We start from the raw sequence: 20,566 nt of genomic DNA on the forward strand, positions 1-20,566 counted from the left end.
TCTATTATCTACTATTCTCCTTTTGCAAATTTAATATTATTGCAGTTATCTAATAAATAAGAAAATTATCGAGGTGTACCCCTTTTTGACTCACCCTGTATATTCAGACATCCTAATTAATTTAAAAATTTTTGAAAATTTAAAAAATTAGTACCTTCACATTTTAATTTTTAAGAAACGTAATTCCTATTCTAAAAATTTTCGTAACACACCACAGACTAACACAAATATTAAAAATTCAAAGTACACAAAACTATCAAACATTTGTGGTCTTTACTTAGTGAACAATTATTAATCGAGACGTGCAAACATTCACTTAGACTGCCACCACCAAAGTGCTTTTATTATTTCGTCAATATGACCTTAGCAAAATTATCAATTGTGCCAACATAAAACTGAAATAACACCAATTCGCAATCAGGATTTCGCCATGATTATTTTGATATAAAATACTGACGTAAAAACTGAAGAATTATTGTCTTTAAAAAGCTAATTTGTTAAATTAGAATTTAATTAGTTTTAAATGCTATTTGTGGAAATCAGTTAATAAATGTCGTTAATTTTTAAGGACGTGTCATATGCATAGTCGTAAACATGTAATTCTAAAAAGCGTTTAAGGAAATGGGATTACAAGCAATTATTTACTTACCTTCATAAATTCACAAATGTATAATTTTCCCAATTAAACCAAAACAAATTCCTTGAGGTAAATTTTTGTAAAATTTAGAGGGCAGAGAGCCTATAGCGAAAAACCCATCAAAAAATCCATATTTAAAAGCAAGGTTGACAACTTTGTAACGAATGCCAAGGGAGTGCATAATTTAAAAACCACTGCAATTATCATCAATGTTTTTTTAACATTGGATGTTACGACTTTTATTATTTACCTACTTCCCGATCGTAAAGTAGAAAGTACTGTAATAAGATCATTTTCCTTTTGCAGTTTGAGGAACACAAAAAGTCAGCCACCTGTGTCCACCTTGTATCTCATCTGTCGCTATTACCGATTAATATTACTTACTTATTGTGTAGACGTGAAATATAACTAAAATCATCAATAGTTTGGACCAAAAATTGTATGACGCCATTTCGGAATTTTACTAGTCTAAAAATGATATTCCCATTATCCTGACAGTGTACCCATATATTTATTTTTACGTATACTGGTTTTCGCAAAACATTTTTTTGGCAATCATTACACTAGATTTATGTCCCCAATCACGTCCATGTCACTTTTTCGTATCGTACTCAAATGTCAAAATTACTTTTTTGGACTCACTCGTTACTTTTTTCGACTGACTTGTCACTTTTTTGTACTCAAATGTCGAAAACTTACTTTTGCGTCATTGGCATTGTTTTTGTACCATATTTTTTTAAAGGAAAAAACCAAAAGCGCTGTTATTTGAATTTACTGAATGTTCTTATGGAATATAACGGTACCAATTTCTTTCTTTGTACAAACGCAAAGTAGCATTTTGGTTTTTATCAAATCTCCAGGGGTTTTCGTCCAACAACGAACAAAGATTTTCTAACCTTAAAACCACTTACATAACCAGCTATTCTTCTGGATGGTTGCTTAAAAAAACCCTGTGTGCATGTAACTCGGTCAAAGAACACTTTTTGGCCTCATCTGATTTGTAGGCCGAGGCGTAGCCGAAAAAGCTCTTCTTTATGGCCACAAAATTATTGTATGGATAACTCGATGATGAAATTAATGACACTTATAACGATCCATACTGTTACTTTATTGGATTGTAAAGTAATGTGGACTCTATCCCAATTTAACCTGAAACAATGCTTTAAATCTCCTCGGGAACCTCTGGGAGTTCGGTTGAACTCATTTCGATGAAAACTGGCCAAGAAAATTTTATTAATACACAAATTAAAAAAAAAAATTGCCAAAGAATTCATTTAACTGCGACAACCGCAACACCTACTAAAAATTATTAATAATTTTAAACTGGAGATGAAAGAGCAATAAAAAATGCTTCTGTTGAGTCCAATATAAAAAAATTGGACTCGCTCGTTCGTTGCTCATCCATTAACGGGGCTCGTCCAGTAAAGTCTTTGATTATGCGCTTGTTAGCTATAATTATAGATAGTTTAATATAATGAACACTGAACAGAATATCGATTAAAATTGATTTTTTATTCCATCTAAAGACGTTTATTAAAATATGTTGTAAAATCCATGTTGCTAAGGTATAGGTTTTAATAATAATTATAAATGTATTTTTTAAATGATAGTTAACGAGTTTCTTTTTTAGGTTCTTGATCAGAATCTATTTTTGTATAAAACTAATTTTTAGTGATTACAGAATGTACACAAAAAATTATTTAAACGTCCCTTTCAAAATGTATACGATTTATCTTAGACAATAGTACGCAAGGATCCCTTTTCAAACTTTGTTAACTAATAATGTTGAACAAATCATACATATCGGCTTTTATTTAATTACAATTATAATAAGATAAATTCACAGGCTACAGCAAAAGTTAAGCGATTAAAAATGTCGAAAACAATTTATTGTTTCTGAAATTTTACATAAGCTTCTGTACAATTTGAAGTAAATGAAACGTAACTGTTTCAAATTATTACCCTGAACTAGTTTCTGATACTAAATGCCGTCATTTTTTTATAATAAGTATAATCCAATGATGAATAATGATTCTTTATTTTTGTATAAAAAAAGCTATCAACTTGTTATAAGCAATATAATTATTTTTATTATATAGCAAATACAACTTGTGCAAGGGCAAAGTCAACTTGCCCTCAGGCGATAAATTTAACCTATGAATAAAATAATCGGTCAACCGTGCTTTAAAATTAGTTAACATAAATAATTAAAACCAAACAATCCACTTTTATGTTACAACAGGTGCTCATTGGCTCACCATTTAATTCGTAGCAATAACGAAGACATCGAACAAATAAGGGCCCCTCAAATTTTAGCACACAGAAATATGTTCACCATAATGCAAGCTCTTACAACGTGGGTTCAGTTTTTTTTAATAAAAATTTCTTTGGCAGTAAATCTTTATGAAAAAGTACAACTGACATATGCGAGGTCTTGCTTCAAACAGCGAGGAAAGTACTGTATAAATTCTTAATTGAACAAACTCTACAATTTGTTCTATTTGACCAATTGAAGCCGTAACATCCTTAAATGATGCACAATTCTTTAAATATTTTAAGTTATAAATCTTCGTTTCTGACATTAGTACAAATGATCTACATAGCCAAACACACTAAAAAAACGCGTCATTATGATACTTCTTAAAAAGTTAAGAAGTATCATAATGACGCGTATAAAGGTATAACTCTAATGCAACTTTAGAATATTACTTAAATGATATAAATGGAAGTTATACAAAAATATTACAAAAATAGAATACCTGGAAACCTCTTATTACGTGGATTTCTAATCTTGGTTTTTCCCTTAATCAGGTGAATGTTAACATAGAAACAATAAGTGAAAATCACTTCATAAAAGTATAACTAAATAGGTCAAGACATATCCTCATTTTATTCTTGAACTATATTTGGGTAAAATAAATAAAATTGGTTGAAGGTTATTTCAACAGAACTCCCATCACCCCTGAAGTACAGTCCAGTAAATTCCACTTTCTTAAAAAATTATGAAATTTGATTCTGTGACATTACTGTTTACGTTAAATACATTACTTAAATATTGAGGAGTTCAATCAGGATCTCACCGTACTTATTTACTTTTCTATTTATATCAATGATCTTGTTCTGTCTTTTTATGCATGAAAAACACGGATGACAAACATCTGACCACCATTGCGATTTAAAACTTTTGTGGTCGCAACCGTCAATATAATATATCCTCCAAAGTTAAGAATTTTAATGTTCTGTATTTTCAAACGTTTAAAAAAATATTCCAGTTAATATGCTGGAAAAGTTTGGTTTATTTATTTCTCTACATGAATATTTTACAACTTCACTAGTAGTGCTTATTGACTAAAAAATTTTCAAATAGTTAATATAAATATTGGTTATTAATTTAATAATTTCCAACAATCACTTCTGCTCATATTCTTAATATACTTTTTTGTGCAGATATTCTCTTTTTATTTAATTATTATTCCTACCTATATTTTTATGTATCGTCGTTTCCACTTTTATGCATATAACATGAAAAACACTGAAATCGGTAAAATAAACTTTTAAAACCAATTTCTACACAAATTGGTCACCATTCTAAACAACAAATATAAATAAGTATTTCCTTGCGCTATTTAAGTGATATCTATATCTAGTATTTTTAATACAAACACTATTTAACTTTCGGACAAGTTAAATAGTGTTTGCATAGTCTTAACAACATTGTGCACAAAGCAAAATTTTTAATTGAACTTTGAGATGTTTACTCCGGCTGAAAAAAAAAAACGAGTACTATTTACAACGTCTCAAGGTAATTACATTTTTATAAATACTTAATTGTGTGTCATATTTTTCTGCACAACAAACACTAATCAGTAACCATTGTATCTGACTTTTAAACTGCACGTCATGTGGAAAAAATGTAGTTTTTTACGTAGATTGATGGTGGTTTTATGTTAATCGGTAAGATACATATGGAGAATTAAAAATGCAAAAATCAAGGATAAAACAGAGGTCGTTTCCATACGCAACAGGAAGAAATACTTTCCAAAAGTCATTCTTTTGTGATGAGAACCAACAAGTGATGAATGAATCAAATTTAAAAAAGAAAAAAAAACAAAAGTTGGAAATTCCACACACGTCAACCGATCTTACACCAAGCAGAATTCAAAACAAGAAAATAAATCCGGATTCCGTTGAGTGTTTTATTGCAATACTGGATTTTAGACGAATGACAATAAAAATGTCTTTGAATATGAAACCGTTTTTGTGGAACCATGAATGCATAATTCATGTATCTGTGAATTTTATAAATTTAAATGTAAACCGAAATACGAGTTGAACAACTTCAGTGAGCTGAGTTTTTCTATATTTTTTGGAATTTTCTACGATATTGATCAGTGCGCGTGTGATCAACACATGACCGAAGTGAGACTCATAATACTGTTTCATCCCCACTAACAAGGCGGTTGGAAATACCCGACTTACATCTCACAATGAAGTGCAACAATAGAATTATAAGTGTAATTATCGCTATGTTTTATTATTTAATGTTACATAGCCACTTTTAAAATGTCATCAAAATGTTAAATTTCCTATAATCGTGTCTAATGACGTTAATGACAAACTCGCAATGGAACAATTGGAATTGTTTCATAAATTAAGTGATGTCGTGTGTTTCTTGACACAATCAGAAAAATGTTTCAATGATGTTATTTATTAATGCAAATGCACTTCCATAAGTTTCATTCAAATTACTAGCAAACATATTCACCACGAAATTCCTCAATAAAACATTTATTTCATAAAACCTTTAAGTTTGTGTTAATGCGAATATTGACATGAAAACATCATTTGTATGTAACAAACATTCGGGCACTGATTAAATTGCAAGACTTGTTGTAATTGCATAACGAGCTGGGCATACGCTATATAACGTCATGGTTTATAAAAAATAACTAGAGTTAACTTGTTTATTTCAATTTTTATGTTTTAAATATCAGAAATAAAATATCAACTTTTACCGAAATCCGTTTTATACCACTCACTTTGACACAGTATGTTTAACATTCCACATAATTTTGAATCATGTCACAATTGGCATTAATTCTGGCTTGACAATTATTACTAACGCAACAAACAACAATAAATGCTCGATGTTCATCAGAACAGAGTTGTAGCAAGCATTTATTTAGAAAATTATAATTAATAATTCAAAAAGAAAGACTAATAAAAAAAAAAAACAAAATTAATATGAATCATTTTTTTAATAGCAGTTTTTCTTTCGTAGATTCTGAGAAACAACTTAAATAACTCAATATCTACATGTTTTATGAATAAAAACAAATATGTTGTCAAAGACTCCTCATCTTTGAAAATGACCATAGTTGTGCAAAGTTGGCAAAAGAAATTAATCGCTGCAACTTTGAGAGTTTAAATATATTTAACAATAAAGAGAGCATGTATTTCGGCAGAAAGAGAGGTGATGGGTAGAGCCGCAGGTAGAATATAGTTTAGGAAGTTATTAGCTATAAGTGCGTTTTTTAGTTCATTGAAAGGCCATTGGGGCTATTAAAACACAACAGTTTACTGAAATTCGCAGTGTAGGCGATCAAATCGCAAGGACAACAACGCATTTGCGTTAACATTAAAGTACCATGCGATCATTTCTATGCTGGCGTCGTAGATAAAATTCCGCGGCCTTATATCTCGAACGCGGATGGATATATTGAAATTCTGCAAAATGCAACGTAGGGCGTATGTCGTTCAACAGTTTTCATAATATCTTCAAAAGAACCTTTTTTTTTTTCGTAAATCAAACAATTAGTGTTCGCTCCTGGTTGCGCTGGAAACAGAGTTACTCTTATATAACGACCGTGGCCGTTAATTATAACGGCCGGGTATCTTATAGGCGACATATCGTTCCAGCAGAGAGGGCTGTTATAACAAAATAACAGGCAGGTATTATGAAAAAGGATAAATGTATTCTTAAGGTAGCGTTAATGAATTTCCTCTTTTGACTGTGAAACTCACATTTGTACTGGAAGAAGTTTGGAGTCATAGAAGTTTCCACCAAATTTATGATTTTAGCAATAACAATTTGGGAAATGTTCTTAGAAAGAATTTTACTACCTCCCTTAGTTACATGTTTGTGAATAGTTCTGACGTCAAATCATCAAAAACAAACTAATTTATAACCAGCACACAGCTTAATCGTGGAAATTTTTCCACATCTTATTTGTATGCTTAGTTTAAGCCAACAATAAAGTTTTCGTAGTTTATTTAGGGTTCAAGTTTTGTTTTTTTCTGGGGAAATACCATTAGTATTTCAAAAAACAACAAAATTTAAAGTGTTTTCATGTCATTTGGGTCAACAATGATCGAACGAAATCGCTGGTAAAGATGCTAACCACAGATGACGTGCGCTACTTTGAAATTTACGTAAAATGTTGATTTCAGGACAATAGTTGTTCTTAATACATTAATTGGAGAAATCTTTCTTCAATTAGCAGCGTAGCAAGTATCGGTATGAAGAACATCCAATAAGCTTCAATCGAAATTGCGCAAATCCTTAGAGAATAGGTAGGAAGATCTCTCGTGTGGTGGAAGCGACTTTGCATGAACGGTACAAAAACATCACAAAGAAATTTTAGCATAAACTGATAAACTAGGTGGTAGCTGATAATAATAATTAATAACGTTGGGGTTGTATCAACATGCTTCGAAAAAAAAAATCGTGAAGACGAAAATCTAAACTACAAGAGAAAAACAACGGGCTACTCAGTCGCAAGTTCTGCATTCATTCTTCTGGCTTGATTGTTGAATCAGAAATACAAAAATAAGTAAGTACTTTATGCTGTAAAAACTAATGTATATTGTACGGTTTCCGTTGTTAAACCTTGCAACTGATAAGTGATAACGATGAATTTTTAATATCTTCAACCGAATTTGGAAAAGTAACTTCAATCATTGTAATCGTTCATGACACAATGTCTAAATATGGGGCAATAGTGCTATCTAATGAATATGAACTAACAGCTAGTAGCTCAAAACTGCTCTTAAAATATCCATTTTTTTCACGATTTGTTAGCCATAAATGGTTTTTTTTGTTCAACTTCTTATTGATTTGATAGGGTAGATTTTTTTAAGAGTACCTATATAACTTTCGTATGTGTAAATTTATAGAAATAATACCAAAGCTAGAATTTACTTTGCCGTCCAAAAATAAATTCTTTGCATTTTTCAAGGCAAGACAAAGTCGAAACATAAAAGTATGTGTATTGGATCCAAAAATGGGTGGGGAATTGAAATTTTATGGGAATCACTACATACTCATTTTTATAAAATTTTGAATATAACCTGTCCACAGGTGTCACTAGGTATACACACATATACTGCACGCACAGTTTTGTTAAAAACAGTTTGATTTTATTTTTTTTAGAGATTTGTTGTAATTTTTTTAAAATCAATTTTTTAATTATTATTTATCGAAATTTGTATCAGATACACTATCGACTTTGTTTTTGTTGGAAATGAGATACAGTAAAAAGAAGCTTATGTCGCAGAAGAAAAGAAGCTGCTAGAAGCTTCTTCTTACTGTATCTCCTTTCCCACAAAAAAACTCGAAATGTGTCTGATACGATGTCTAGAGTTTTGTAAGCTGAAAATGGTGTTGAAAACCGCTTTTCGAAATTTTCATAAATAAAGGAGATATTGATTTTTAAAGATAAGTGATGCAAAAATGATAAAATAAGTCTGTTAATAACGAAGATATTACCTACATTTTGAAAATGTATTGAAAATCCCATCCGGCACGGGCTCTGACTTTAAAGTAATAGAGTGATAGACGACAAACTTTCATAGAAGAAGTACCCTACAACAATTGTGCATTTGGTACTCAAACAATAGATGACATAACATAACATCCCATTTGCAAGTTCTTCGCCTACAGTGGACGAATTACAGTTACTTAAACCGTATATACAACCTCGGATCGAATGTAATAGTATATTATATAACGAGAATAGTAAGCAGAATATTACGCACAAGACGAAAAATTGTGCACGAGCCCCATAGGGTGCGGAAGAGGCGTTTGCATTCAAGTTGTGTAATATACTTTTTCTGTGGCCACCAAAAATATCATATTTCAACAGAAAAATATTTACTCCGTTCTGTTATAATAACTTACAGTTATATTACTGCAATTTTGCAAAATAAGAGCAGGATTATTGCAATTACTTTAAGTTGAAGATGAACTCGAAGAGTGTGTATATTACTGAGTGAAATGCTGTTTTCTTTTGTATAGCCTTTACAGTCTTAAATGCTGCTCCTGATTTGCTGTTTATAGAATTTTTCACATACCCCTGTGCGAATGAAGATTTTCAGCCTTGATGTTTTTTTTTTCCAATTCTAAGAGATCTCCTCCAGCATTTACTAGAACAGTAGCTGATGATCTTCGATATGTATGGGATTCGGTAATTCTAAATATTGTGCTATCTGTTTTGGTACAAAATCAGTTTTATTTATTCCAATTGATTGCTTATTGCTTTTAAAATCATCTGATTCTCTCTCTCTGCAATATTCACATTGTGTTTTATATTTAACATATAGAATACAATTGAGTAGATGGCCCATAAGGACGATACTTTGAATTGTTTCGAAATTTCGCCAACATAAGCGAGAAGAACGTTTTTAGAAAGCCATTTCACTTTCTTCTTTGACCTTCAGTCTAACACAGTCTACAAAATACTCCCCTCTAAACTTTTCTCTGACATAACCTTTAAAAAGAATTAATTTAGTAAAAAAAAAGAATACTATCTGTAGAATATAATTTATATTTCTCTTAACTAGATTTATCGTGAAAATAAAAAAACATTGTTCATTTTATTATCCCAATTCACCATAAATGGTACAAGAAAATGAGATGTACTGCCAACATATTTTTAGTAAAACAAGTAATTGCCTATTCCTTACACACGGTCATTAACTCATTAGTCATTACACGCAACTGTGCCTAACGAAACATTTACACAGTGACTAGATTGTGCAAAATTAGTCGTTTGCAATAGAGGGAGCGCAGAAAACATTTTTTTGGCACATGATCAATTATAGAACGAAAACGTTCAGTTCATTTTCTTTAATCTGAAATTTCAGCTGCTAGCCGTTTTTTAATCAAATTACCAGTTCCATGGAAAGGTCCCAAGTATCTTGCGATGGTCATCTTTGACGATGGTATATATATTTCTGACGACCTAGGAATTTTCATATCATAATTTTTTATATTGTCCGGAAGAAATATTGCTTTTTTATCGTTGTTTCCCGCGTCATAAAAAAATATTTAATATTTTTGAATGCTCATCTTTCTTCTCATTTCGCACTTCAAGGTCTCTAACTTCTATTTTAATATATGCATATGTACATGTATACATATGTGTAGTGGTGTATATAGAATAAACATTGATAGTTAAAATTACAAATATAATTTGTTTATAAAAAAAAACTTACATTCCCAAAAGTGATTATGTTCCCATGAGGACATAGTGGCCAATCCTAAATTGGGCAAAGTGGTCATTATTGCTTACATTTAATAAATAATAACTGAGTGATCACTACATTCCAAACAGTCAAAAAGTTTTGTTTTATGTAGTTAAGTACATCAGAAAAACATTTGTTAAATATTTTGTGGATCACATTATATGAATATTAAAAAAAAACTGGAAATGCATTTATTTTCCTTGAAAAGGAAAAAAAAAGTGGTTTCAAGAAACGTTGATTGCCTTCCCCCACTACTAATAAGTGGAAGCAATGTTAAGGTTCAATGGTTATTAATATTTCACGTAATTTTTTTTCTTACAGCATAGAGTAACTTACTTTACGATATTATTATTATTTTATATATATATATATATATTTTTTCTTTATGTGGCAGTTATTTCCGTGTTTTAGAAAAAACATGTCATCACTTTACCCTCCTTTAGTAACAACTGAGCGTCAAGTTATGGCACAGTGAACACAGTTTTAGCTTTTTTGAAATATTAATAAAAATTATTTTTACCATTTTCATATTACAATGTCGATAAAACCATTCACCAAAGTATGTATAATGTAGGTATAATATATTAACTATAATTATTATATAGTTTAAAAAACTGTCCACTCTACTCCGTTCTCTCCAACCCACTGTTAGAGAAGAGATTCTTTTGTCAATTTTGCTAAAATTTATTTCATCCTGTTTAAAACATTTAGTATAAGATGTAAATAAAGTAGAAAATTGTCGAAACCTAAAAACTATCAATTACTGTTTTCTTATCGACATTTTAATAAACGCATCTTCAGCTTTTAAAAGTGCAATTGGTGTTAACAACGATCAGAAAGAACTCAGATAAAGATAAAACCTCGACATTGGAACCTTTACGTACTGTTCATTATACTAAACGCTCATTAGATTTAAACATATTGATTAACTCTACATTAAAATATGTAAATAAACAAAATTCGCAATCTCCTATTTATATTCTTTTGTAAAATTATGTATACAAAAGTTTTTAAAGAAAAGACAATACATATTTCTGTACGCAAGGATTCGTGAAAATCTAGAAATTAAAATTCAACGAAGAACTAAAATCTTATAAACTTGTCATAGTTCTCATGTGGTACATACATCAGGTCACAATGGGTGATTTTGCCCACGTATTAACCTACCTGTGAATATTAAATTCATCATGGAAATCTAAGCCTATAACAACCTGCGTAACACTATAATTATACCTAAGCCGAGATTTAAAAAAAAATTACTACGTTCATAATATCATGGAAAGATGAAATTTTCCGATCAAAAACTGTTCAAAAATCTTCCAGAATGCACAAGTATACAATTATAACTAAAAAAAATTGGAAAATCCATTTAAAAAAAAGGAGCAATGTAGACGGCGGGTAAATTACACTGAAAAAATTGTGTTGGCAAGTGGGGGAACATTCTATAATTTACAAATTATAAGCGTGTTGAAAAAGAGGGAGACAAAACAACCTCACTGAAACATAAAGCAGAACCAAGTGCAGCGCGGTGAAGTGATCGGAAGGCAGGTGTGTAATGTGATTCTTGTGACAAGGCGCTCATTCTAAATCAAATAAATAAGAAGCAACATGTAAGTTCCTAATTTTTTTCATTTTAAAAAATTGCAAAAAACAGCCCCTTTTTAAGTTCCACAATTATTAATTAAATTACTTTTAATTTCTGAAGATTTAATAACGACTATGTAATATTTAATTATACTTAGTAGTGAAAAATATTCGATCTATCGAAACTTAATTGAGCTTATTTTTATATCATAATTTACAAATGTATGTTTATTATATAAATAAGTAACACTTAAGGCATAAATAAATACTAAAGTAACAAGCTAACAGTGGAAAAAATGCAATTAATTTATTTTTTAAGAAAACTCCTTTCTCACATTCCGTTTGTTGCCTTTTTTAAATTTTATTTCACCTTGACCCTGAATTTGCAGTAACTTTCACTTGCCGCATGTTAATCAGTTGCGATTTTTCGTTGTGCGATACGTATTTCAGCATGCGATGCAATATTTTACACATGAAATTGCAAAAGTAAAATGTATTGCTTCAGACCTTAAATACGAGTTTTTGTTGAAAGAGCCATAATAAATTTTATTAGATATAAGGGGCAATTCTAAATCAAACCTATTAAAATTAAGGTTTTTAAAAAATAAACAACCCATCAAATTTATGAATTTAACTCGTTACTATGGAAATTTGGAATTTAAGACCTTTAAACTTAACAACTTTCTACAGAAATACCCCTTTCGTCAATGAATTTTGACTTATATTTCATTTTATTTTCTAGATATTTTTGTTAACTGTGTTAAAATGAATTAACAATACAAATTCATGAATTGCAATATGATGTACAAGATATACTTAAAAAGGATTTATGTAGATCATATAAGATAATAATTTTCCTGTCCCATCAATGTTAATATTTAAGTATTTGAACAGACGTACCGTTCACCTCAAACGGGATATAAAAAATTTTCACTATTCAATTCCCTTAACCACTCTAAAAAATATGCTTTTCTTAGGACTAACTTAAAGGCAAACGTATTTGTAACGGAAACAGAAAAAAAATTCGCCTGGTTAAACAGAACTTAAACCAATTAATTTTACGGCTATTTTTTTTTTCCTTCTATGACACAAGATGCTGCCGGTTTACACTTATCATTTAACATTTTCCAACTTCACTTCCAAAACAACATATCTGAAATTTTGCTATATTTCTTACATAATAACATATTATGTTCCACAGTATTTGTACGATAACGTCTCCTGATACATGACATAATGTATAATGCGATATATGACATAATATATAATATGATACATGACATAATATATAATAAGGTACAAGACATAGTACATAGCACGATACTCAGATTTAAAACACGCACCGTAATTTAGATTCACAATTGTGTTGCTTACGCACAAGTATTTGCTTAAGGAGGTATAGATGACGTTATTAAAAGTAAACATTATCCCACTGACTTGCAGATCGTTTATTCCTACAGACAAAGCTACCTCCCCAGCACTTCATAGATCGGGAAAATATGTCTTCTCAATATCTCAGTACATTCATAACTTCGACAGTTTATTATGCTATGCTTTGAAAGAATTCGAACATTAGCACGTTCCGATAACAAGCGTTAAAAGAAAATGAAATTTGGCTGATTTTGTTTCCTCAGAACAATGCAGCAAAACGGGCCGAATATAAATTTGGGCTAGCTGTTATTTGGATAATTATTATTTTATTATTATTAAATATAGGTGTGCGCCCCATGACTGTATTTTTACATTTTCGAGACAATAGGATGAACAGTTCCTGATTTCATAATTGAACATTGAACACCTTGGATGTCTCATCTGCAGTTAGCGCACTACCACTGTGCCAACGCTGGCCTGATGGATGTTAGTACAATCTGTCCAAGGAACAAGACGGTTTAAATGATAAAAACATATGATAATATTATAATAATAAAGAAAATCGTAAACCACAAGTACAAGAGCATATTGTTTCATAAAATTTAGATAATCTTAATTACGCAATACAATGAGCGGACGCCAAACTGTTGGTGGGGATGATTAGCTAAATTTTGAATAGCGTTGTACTATCTACACGATATTCCTACTATACATAAAAAAAAATGACAACAATCGGTCCAGTAATTTCAGAGATTATCTGCCTAATAAAAACTGACGCAGACGATAGACAGTGGAGACCACTTTTTTTGTACTCTAGGGGTCATGAAACATCGAGAAAACATGAAAGTAGCAAGTCGCAGACAGACAATAAACAAAAACAAGATCAGATAATTTACCTACTGGTGGCTCTGACGAATACAAACTTTTAACAGTAGTTTGCGCTAACATGTCAAAACAACGTTATTTATCACTCGAAGTACACTTATTTACAAGTTCTTCTTCATTTACCTACTACTTGAATTTCCCAGTTATTTATCAATTTCATCATTTTCTTAAATAGGTACCTACCAAAACAGCTAATGCAAGTGAGACTTTTTTCAATGATATTGCTAGCCACACTTTTGCTGACAGCCGGACCTAAAGACAAATTTTCCTGTTATTAGCATTACCTACTACACACACTATGTTTTTACTGTATAACAGGAAATTAAAAAAATTACGTCGCCTAAAAAAATATGGTGTGACGATTTTCGTCATCGAGCTATAGCCAGAAGTTTTTTCTTAACACTGTCCGTAACAGGTTTTTCTGAGTGTTTGACTCGTTCTTTGAAAATTTTATTAAATATACCTTTAAATCGTTTTAAGTTTAGTTATATTTTTGGGTGGACTTTTTCTCTTCTATGCTGTTCCTTGCAGAGTGCCCAGAACTTCTCAATTTTCAGTCCTTGGAAATACTCAGGACTTCCGTTTTTATGACAACTTTTACATGTTTTTTTTTGTTTTTATTACCAGTCGTTTAACTTGAAAATATTACAGACAGTCGGATTGTTTTCAAACAAGCTGGAACTGGTTCTTAACGTTTTGGAAGTAGCTTATTTTGCTGGTTTTCTAGAAATATTTTGCAAAGCAACTAATTACCTGTTTGCATACCTGTCTAACGTAAATAGTCGAATGAGTTTTTTTCTTTATGACGTAACAGACATTAACAAGTTTCTTTCTGTTTGAGCGATTTACATAAAAGTGCATAGCTCTTTTCGGGAACTACTAATTTTTTTTCTTCCCATTTCGATAAGTAATTTTAATCAAACACAAATCTATTGCCAAAGTTAAAACAAAAATTAGCTGTTCTCTACGCCATCCTCCATTCAAACCAATTTAAGCAGAGTCCACAAGATAATTTTTATATAGTTTTGTCAACAATATTGTGATAATGGGATTGTCAGGGGCACTTAACTCAAGTGCGGATTTGTTAAGCCATGTTATAAAACTGTCAAGCTGCAGATGGATTGCTTATTCTTCGTAGGAGGGTTTGTATTTGAATAATTTGAGTTCACAAAAATATAATAATATATGCGGGTCCATAATATATCAGACTTAGAAAAATGTTATCAACGACACGTAATATATCACGCTATCGTATGATTCGCATGAAAATTTTCATAAAATTTCGAGTCCGTACCTGTGTTTTTCTGTCTGAACGTAGCACATTTATTACAGGTATTGTCTGTAGTAACGTTAACGACCCTCAATTTAGGTACCCATGACAACCCCATTATCAGAATATTTTTGGCCAAACTTTACGGCTATTACTCTGCCATCATTAGCTCTGGATATTATTCCTTACTTCACTGTTAACGTGAAGTAAGTACTGCGTTCTTCTCGTTCAGAATATCTTTTCCATTTTAAACTAGATTTAAAATAGTTTTTACTTTTTGTCATTCTTGACTCGTACATTTAAAATTGCGTTGATTTTCCCTTCTTCCGATTGTTAATTTAAATTCTTTGATTTTCCTTACTTCACCACAGCTCATATTCATTATAGCAGTTTGCAGAGTTTTTGATTTTCTGACATACCTAAAATAATAGCGAAAAATGAACTGTATGGTGTTCAATTATAATTAGTTTCGACATGTGCCTCTACTAATAATAATCTTTCAAAAAATTGTTTACACAATTCCTTAAACACTGAATAATGTAACCAGCTACCTTGACCGGATCCACCCAAAATCTTTTCTATTATTTGATTCTGGAAATTTTCCTAGTAATCAACCTTGAAGGTATTCCTATTTTCGTCAAAATGACGTAATTTATACTGAGGTAATACCCTGCAGAGGAAATTGCACATTGTGTATATATTTCAAATGTCAAAATATTCGCTTACGTAGTTTCGTGTACCGTTAATTGAAAAAATATTCTTTACCCATAATCAGTAATCAAAGTCTATGACGTGTCTCATTTGTATTTCAAGATCCAATAATAATCCAACAACTCTTATAAGCACTAAAAGACTCACGCACTGTAGGTAACATCCTCCTTAACATTTTCCAATATTCTAATAACACTTAATTACAATAAAACACCACCATAAAAACATAAATAATTTTTATGATCCTATTGACATTTATACTCAATAAAAATTTAATATCGCATTATTTTTTGATATGTACCTAATAATTTTATCTAAGACTTAACATTTTAATTTACAGCCGACGTATGTAAATGAAAGAAAAATGCTTCTGAATTACTGTATACCCATCTTCGCACTCATTACCACAACATACCAACAATCAGTACTAGATGGCCTTGTCAAAATCGTCGTCGAAGGAGAAGCACAAACCTTTCTGGAACCACGAGATGAACCAAATATCCGTTCAGAGTACGATTTTATAATTGTAGGAGCAGGCACAGCTGGATGTGTCCTCGCAAACAGACTGTCAGAAAATCCAAAATGGAACGTTCTACTTATTGAAGCAGGTACTTTCGATTAGTAGTATGCCCGCGATAAGTTCACACCAAATGTTTGCGGAGTAAGAGTATGAGCCAAACCCTTACCTACCTTGCATTGCCTTAAAATGATATTCTATTTGCGTCCATAGTTATACAAGATCGTGTTGATTTGTTAAGAGCTGTCGAATTGTTTTTATTATTTAGTTGCAATAACTGGGAACAAAATACCAGAACGCTGCTGTACAAAGAATTATGTTGGTACAATTATGTGAAGAAATCAGACTTTTTTTTTGGAACTACGTTAGGTAGAAAGAAGTCATAAAATGATTGTTTTAGATTTTCCTAATTGCTGACAAGCTATTAAGTATGACGTATTCCCTTGATTTTTTATTCAAATATTCTAGAAGTTGTTTTGCGACATAACACCCGCAAAAATCGTTTGTCTACTATAAAATTTACGTAACTTATCTGTAGTTTGCTTAATTTTATTTAAATTCTTGACTCTCACTTTTCGAAGACGAAGCTAAAGATACATAGTTTACTTTTAATCAAATCAAAATTTGACTGTACTTAACTAATTAACTATAGTCAATCATGGTAGAATATACTAATCATAAAATAACATATTTGTTAAAAAACAGAATATAAAGGAAACAACGTAAATTAATTTACACCGTAGGAATAATTAAACATATAAACATACCGTTTATTAAATTTTGCATGATATTGAACTAAGCAGTTAAAGCATCTACAAATGCTTTTCATTGCAAAATATCAACGCGATATGCATTTTGCATTAAATCCGCTATATAATCATTTCAAAAACCCGTACAATAAAGTCTTAATAAGTTATTATTAGGACCCAAGTACCTATACATTCAACCGTAAAAACCAAATAATAAATCTTTCGCCTTTCCCTCAGGTCGGACCGAAAACTACCTCATGGATTTGCCCATCCTCGCCAACTACCTCCAATTCACTGACGGCAACTGGAAATATAAAACCATGCCTAGCAACCGCTTCTGTATGGGTATGGACAACCAACAATGCAACTGGCCGCGTGGAAAAGTCATGGGTGGCTCAAGCGTACTCAATTACATGATCTACACTCGCGGCAACCACCGCGACTTTGACAACTGGGCAAAAATGGGCAACGTAGGCTGGTCATACAAAGATGTTCTGCCCTACTACAAAAAAGTAGAAAACTTCAGCGTTCCAGACTCACCACATGAATCGTACCATAACCAAGACGGGTATTTAGATGTCAGCTATGTGCCATACAAGACGAAAATCGCGGACGCCATCATTGAAGCAAGCAAACAACTCGGGCTTAAGTACGTCGATTATAATGGACCCACGCAAGTGGGAGTATCCCGATTGCAAGTCACCATGAGGGACGGAGTAAGAGCAAGCTCGAGCAGGGCATATTTGCATCCTATCAGAGAGCGACCAAACCTCCACGTGAAAAAGGAAGCCATGGTTAGTAAGATCTTGATTGACCCTAAGACGAAACAAGCTCTTGGTGTCGAGTTTCACAAACAGGGAACGAAGTACGTGGTGAGGGCCACCAAAGAGGTGGTGGTGTCTGCTGGGGCCGTCAATTCTCCGCAGCTGCTTATGCTCTCGGGGATTGGTCCCAGGAAACATTTGACTCAGATGGGCATCCCAGTTTTGTCAAATTTGAAAGTCGGATTCAACCTCATGGACCACATAGCCGTTGGAGGATTGACCTTCCTCATCAACAAACCCTACTCTTTGAACACCGAAAGGATGATTTCTGTTGACAATATGCGAATGTATCTAAATTACCACAAGGGTCCTTTATCGATACCAGGGGGTTGCGAGGTCTTAGTCTTCCATGATTTGAAGAATCCTACGGATCCAGACGGATATCCCGACATCGAACTCCTCTTCATATCCGGTTCCATAGTTTCTGATCCTCTTCTCCGCAAAGACTTTGGAATAACCGACGACATCTACAACGCCGTCTACAAACCTATCGAGAACTACGACACCTTCATGGTCTTCCCAATGTTGATGCGTCCCAAGAGTAAAGGAAGGATCATGCTCAAGAACAACAATTACAAAACTAAACCTTACATCTTTCCCAACTATTTCGCGTACGATGAAGACATGGCAACAATCATCGGAGGTGTACGCTTGCTCTTGAATATTACCGAGCAACCAGCACTAAAAGTATTAAACACAAAATTACACGATATTCCATTACCACAGTGCAGCAAGTTTGGATACGGTAGTGACGATTATTTCAACTGCATGGCGCGTCACTTCACGTTCACAATTTACCATCAGAGTGGTACGTGCAAAATGGGACCTTCTAGTGATAAAAGGGCTGTAGTGGACCCCAGACTAAAAGTGTACGGAATCAAGGGTTTGCGTGTTGCCGACGCTTCGATTATGCCTGTAATTCCGGCAGCACATACGAACGCTCCAACGTTTATGATTGCTGAGAAGGCGGCAGATATGATAAAAGAAGACTGGAGGAAGAAAAGTTAAGCTGTGATTCAATAGTTATAGTTAATTGTTGTAGGTGTACATAATGTAAGAAATAAAAACAATAACAAGCAAAGTTTGGGCACTTTTGAAAACAAATTGAGCTTGGGGAATCCGCACTATAAGACTGATTACATACGTCCGCATTAAAAAATCTTACGGTTAAGTTTACATGAGGATCCCCGAAATAACATAAAATCTTCTAGGTCACATTAAAATTTTTTACTGCTCTGAATTTTGCTACAATACAAAAATAGAGACATTTTTGTAAAATGTATGTATATTAACGAAATATATATTTATCCAATGAAAGTATAATGTAATTAACTAAATGCTGCAAAGACTAAAAAATGATGAATGTTTTACTATCCTTGGTCGGAAGCAAATTTTATCTTGTTAGATTTTTTTCGACTATTGATAGAGTTGGTCTCAAGTAGTGTTTTGTTTTTTTTTATGCCCCAATTAAACTTCTCAATCTGGTCTTCACTCATAGGTCCAAAATTTTCCGGAAAATTATCTACACAGAAGAGTTAAAATGTAAATTTACACTGAGTAGGTAAGCGAATTTTGTAGTTTGGTTGGATAAGTAGGGTCCAACAAAAACTTGAAGGGTACTTTCGGATAACCATACCGACACTATTAGATTCTTAACTCGGAAAAAACCTGTGTTAAAGGTGAGGATTAGAATGAGAATTATCTCATTGGCAATGATAGAAGCATCCATGAATTTCCGTCCAATTTTATCCAACTAACTTAGTCAACTCCTGGTCATTTTCTCATCGATGCCCGTTAACAGTTCCTGTAGAGTCCATTTTTGTTGAATTATGTGCTAACCGTTTCAATCGGTATAGCTCATGAAGAGCTTGAAACAGTACTTTTGGCGACGCTGGTCGAAGAAATAGCTGCACAACTTGCAAGAAAGAAGCAAATGAAATCACAGCTCCGGGCTCAAAATTGTCACCGTTGGATCTGTTTTTGTGGTGATACATAAAAAATCTGCACCTTCTGGAGCCAGTAAAACCGTTACCATGCGTATATTGTTATAGCTATTAACATACGTAGGATGCTAGGATGTAATAAATGTCACAACAGCCGCAAATGTCAGTTCAAAATCCGAGCGATAGCGAGGCAACTGTAGGGCGCCGAGTCCTGAAACTTGACACGGATACTGTAAAAAATGTTCACCGACTTGTAATGTTAATTACTACTACACGTTATGAAATACATAATATTTCATACTGTCACCAACTTTATTTAACTAAAATTTTACAATTAAATATTTTCACAATTACCTGACGGAAAAAAATTAATTTTGTCACTTTTTGTGGCATTCCTAGCAACAGCTTTTTAACAAAATAATGTTGATTAGTGTATTTTAGTAAATATTAAATCATTGCATAATCACAGTAACACTTTACAGGGATTTGTCCATTTTCCCAGGCTGATACTAGTGACGTAAAGTATTGGAATTTGATTCCAATATTAAAC

General features: G+C 32.2%; 2 protein-coding genes across 2 annotated transcripts in view; one reads left to right on the top strand and one right to left on the bottom strand.

Annotated features, from left to right (window-relative positions):
- The window catches only part of Flo2 (Flotillin 2), a 227,164-nt gene that overhangs the window by 99,446 nt on the left and 107,152 nt on the right, over positions 1 to 20,566 (bottom strand). The window lies entirely within an intron of this gene.
- LOC135142281 (glucose dehydrogenase [FAD, quinone]) lies at positions 11,643 to 19,154 on the top strand. The gene is made up of 3 exons (XM_064073966.1): positions 11,643 to 11,772; positions 16,324 to 16,591; positions 17,487 to 19,154. Exons 2-3 carry the CDS (start codon positions 16,348 to 16,350, stop codon positions 19,079 to 19,081), a joined length of 1,839 nt encoding a protein of 612 aa, XP_063930036.1. The 5' UTR covers positions 11,643 to 11,772; positions 16,324 to 16,347; the 3' UTR covers positions 19,082 to 19,154.

Source organism: Zophobas morio, unplaced genomic scaffold, assembly GCF_036711695.1.
Source record: "Zophobas morio isolate AGI-343-1 ecotype UQ-CSIRO unplaced genomic scaffold, CSIRO_AGI_Zmor_V1 ptg000046l, whole genome shotgun sequence".
NCBI classification, from domain to species: domain Eukaryota; kingdom Metazoa; phylum Arthropoda; class Insecta; order Coleoptera; family Tenebrionidae; genus Zophobas; species Zophobas morio.